The sequence below is a fragment of the Biomphalaria glabrata genome, chromosome 7 (genome assembly GCF_947242115.1).
Source record: "Biomphalaria glabrata chromosome 7, xgBioGlab47.1, whole genome shotgun sequence".
NCBI classification, from domain to species: Eukaryota; Metazoa; Mollusca; class Gastropoda; family Planorbidae; genus Biomphalaria; species Biomphalaria glabrata.
The window spans coordinates 36,164,231-36,167,350 of NC_074717.1; the positions used below are offsets into that span (position 1 = coordinate 36,164,231).

Below are 3,120 nucleotides of genomic sequence, written 5' to 3' on the forward strand. Positions count from 1 at the left end.
TTCAGTTTCTCTATGTCCCGCGTTATTTACTACGCACCACTAAAATCATTGCAGAAAAGAATTAAAACATTGCCCGCTTCGTTTTGAACAGATTCATGTTCATTGCAAGGGTAGAAGAGGTTTGTCGGTGCATGTGGTGGAAGTGGCTGACTTCAAAACCTGCAGTTTTCTCTGCGGGTATCGCTTTCTCCTTTTCCGGTTGGCCAGTATTCTCTTGGAGCGATGTCGTGGCCGTTGTTTCATTTCTATTAAGGACTAATTGATCCAGACTTCTAATTTGTGACGTATACTAGATCTTAATCTCACACATTGGTCAAGTACCAGAGTCTATGTTCTGTTGCAAATCATTTAATAATATCTCATAACTGACCTAACTTAAGTATAACATTGAATATCACAAATAATTCACTAATGGCCCTACAGATATTGGAGAAACGATAAAGTCTCAACTCTAGAGAACGAAACAAAATCTATTAAAGTACTAAAAAACAGCATTTCAGTATTTCCAAATAACTCAAAATTACCCACAAAATTTGGTTAGCACCACAGCTAAATAAAACAGGCTATTTTAGTTTTAAGGGAAATAAAGGATAGTTCACATTAGACTATACACTACAAGGGCTGAGCTCAGCAATATTGCATTGAGATTCCAAGCATAGGTAAAACTCCAGGCCAAATTTATTGCGTTGCAAGCGGCATGTTCCAATGATCTTAATTCCGATGGGTCACAAGCAGTTATTTGACCATTACACTCGTTCAGGCTGTCAGTATTCTGTAGAGAAATGACAACATCGCAATATTTCTGACGTACTATAAACAGCGTTTTGGTCCTGGTGCACTTGTTGATTTGTTGCCGGCACTCTGGATTTAAACTCATCAAAGCCGTCGAAAATCTTTGATCAGCATTGGTCTTTCTGTTTGCGCAGGCGGCTACTTTCAGCTGCTCGTATTCGGATCGCTCGCAAGCGTCAGCCCCAGAAGTATAGCACGATTCTGTAGAGGCGTCACTGAAGTTCATAAGTAAGCAGTAATTCTCTTGTTGCTTTAAAACTAACGATACTATGGATGTTAAGACGCAGTCGATGCTTTTTCTCTGACACTTCTCAGACACAAGGTTGAATGCCTTGTAGAAGTGAGTTTTGGCATCACTGATGGACTTTTCGCTGGAACTCCTACCACAAACCGTCGCCGTGAAGTTCTCAAGTTCTTGTTCCGTGCAGAAGCCTACTTGGACTTTATTATAGAAAGCATCTTGGTTGGCGGTCAGGATGCTGCAGTCGGCTTGGGTATAATTTTGAGAGAAGTCAGAAAGTGTCAACTGACAACCTGGCGAGTAGCTCTTGATGGCAGAGTAAATGTCAGCTGAGGCCACATGAAAAAGAGCCATGTAACTGTAGACCAACTTCAGACTTGCGGACATGCTTTGACTTGGTAGATCTAGCTAGAAAAAAAGAGAAATACGAGATGTATTCCGAAATGTAAAGTTGTTCAATGCTTACCAATTGTTTTTGATAACAAAGTTAAATAAAATAGACAATAAAGTGGGTTTGTATAGGAACCAAGCTCATAGACAGCCACTGCCTGGACAGTCTCACACATAATAGATTATGTTCGATGCAATACATATGTGAGAGATGTGGGGACGGATCAACGATAATACAAACTGCCCTAGCCCTTTTAAACTTTGCATGCAATATGCGTACTTGGCTTTGACAAAATGCATTTTCACAAGATGAAAAGCATTTGTTGCTTGAATCCCTGATTCGGTACTGGCGATGGTGAAAATGGATTTAGTTTCTTAACAGACGGTCAGTCCTTACCCTACGCTAGTTCGTTGAAAATCATTCAGACTAGAGGAAAAGAAAGAATAAAAACCAGATACATTTAGATCTAGTTCGTGATACTCCCCAAGTTAGGGAGTCGAGCACCTCTCCCACCACACCTTGTCAGAGTGTCCCGTTCGACAGGACTTTCAGCTCCCCCCTAGCGGGGCCTAGCGCCCCACAGTTTGTGAAACGCTGAACTAAGTGTACATCTTCTCTTGCACGCAGACATCACGTGATTCCCCCTTCCCCCCCCCCCCCCCACTCATGTATTGAGTTTACGCTCTCCAGTAATTCTTATTTTTAAAGGGGGAAAGTGTAACACATTGCCCGATGTATCCGGTTTATGGAACACGAAGTAGCGGTAATCTTTGAATTTCCAAATCTATTTCAACAATATAATCTAATTCGATTTTTAAGATTTGTTTTTAGCAATAAACACTGGGGAAAAAAAGGAAGAGTATGCCGTATCTTATCTTATCTTATCTTATATGATACAGACGTTACTTCAAAAAAGAAGATGAACAAATATCGTGGTGATATTATGAGACTAAAAATAAACAACATAATAATAATATGAAAATAGAAATAGTGTAAGATTTGTTCTTTTGGGCACTGCTGAATTATGTCCAATATCTAAGCACTAAAAAAATAAATAAAAATAAAATAAAATAATAAGAAGAGACAGAGCAAACGATGGAAGGACAACATAAAAGAATCGACGGGCCTGTCATTGGAAGCTTTCTCCCAGATATACTCATGCCCACATTCCCCATGTTCACAAAAGTTATCGGACCTGAGCGCTCTTAACATGGTATAGCATACAAGAGGCGCTTAATATGAGTAATTTAAGTGAATGTACAGGTTTACTTACTGCTTAGTGTGACTTACTAACTGGGCCGAGCTGTTGTTTCGAATGGACATCCTAGACTTTTTATAACTTTTATCAAACTAGGTCAACAGACATGCGCAATGTATCATTCTAATGTCCCCTGACGTAAACCCATAGCTCACGACACAGCTTGACGACGTATTTAAGACAATTGTGCCCAACCCAGTCTAGTCTAGGGAGCAAAGACACAGAAAAAAAACAACAACACATCATCGAGTGAAGTGAAACGAGCCTCTGCTTTTTCGTTATTACAGTATGGAACAGAAGTAACGAGAGGTCGGATAGCACTTTGTCACGTGCCGGATATGACCCACGGGTCGTACGTTGACATTAATTCATTCATAGATAATGATTGTGCAAGGGCTACTACACACCAACAGCTTCAGATATAAATGAACACACTTG

At 40.1% G+C, this 3,120-nt stretch overlaps 1 protein-coding gene across 1 annotated transcript; it reads right to left on the minus strand.

Moving 5' to 3' along the window:
* Positions 1 to 332: 332 nt before the first annotated feature.
* LOC129927467 (uncharacterized) lies at positions 333 to 2,856 on the minus strand. The gene is made up of 2 exons (XM_056036871.1): positions 2,698 to 2,856; positions 333 to 1,441 (listed from the first exon to the last, which is right to left on the minus strand). The coding sequence occupies exon 2, from the start codon at positions 1,418 to 1,420 to the stop codon at positions 596 to 598; it is 825 nt and encodes a 274-aa protein (XP_055892846.1). The 5' UTR covers positions 1,421 to 1,441; positions 2,698 to 2,856; the 3' UTR covers positions 333 to 595.
* Positions 2,857 to 3,120: the final 264 nt, after the last annotated feature.

Bases quoted from the DNA above. Each gene is read 5' to 3' on its own strand.
- LOC129927467 (XM_056036871.1), bottom strand. From the start codon at position 1,420: ATGTCCGCAAGTCTGAAGTTGGTCTACAGTTACATGGCTCTTTTTCAT.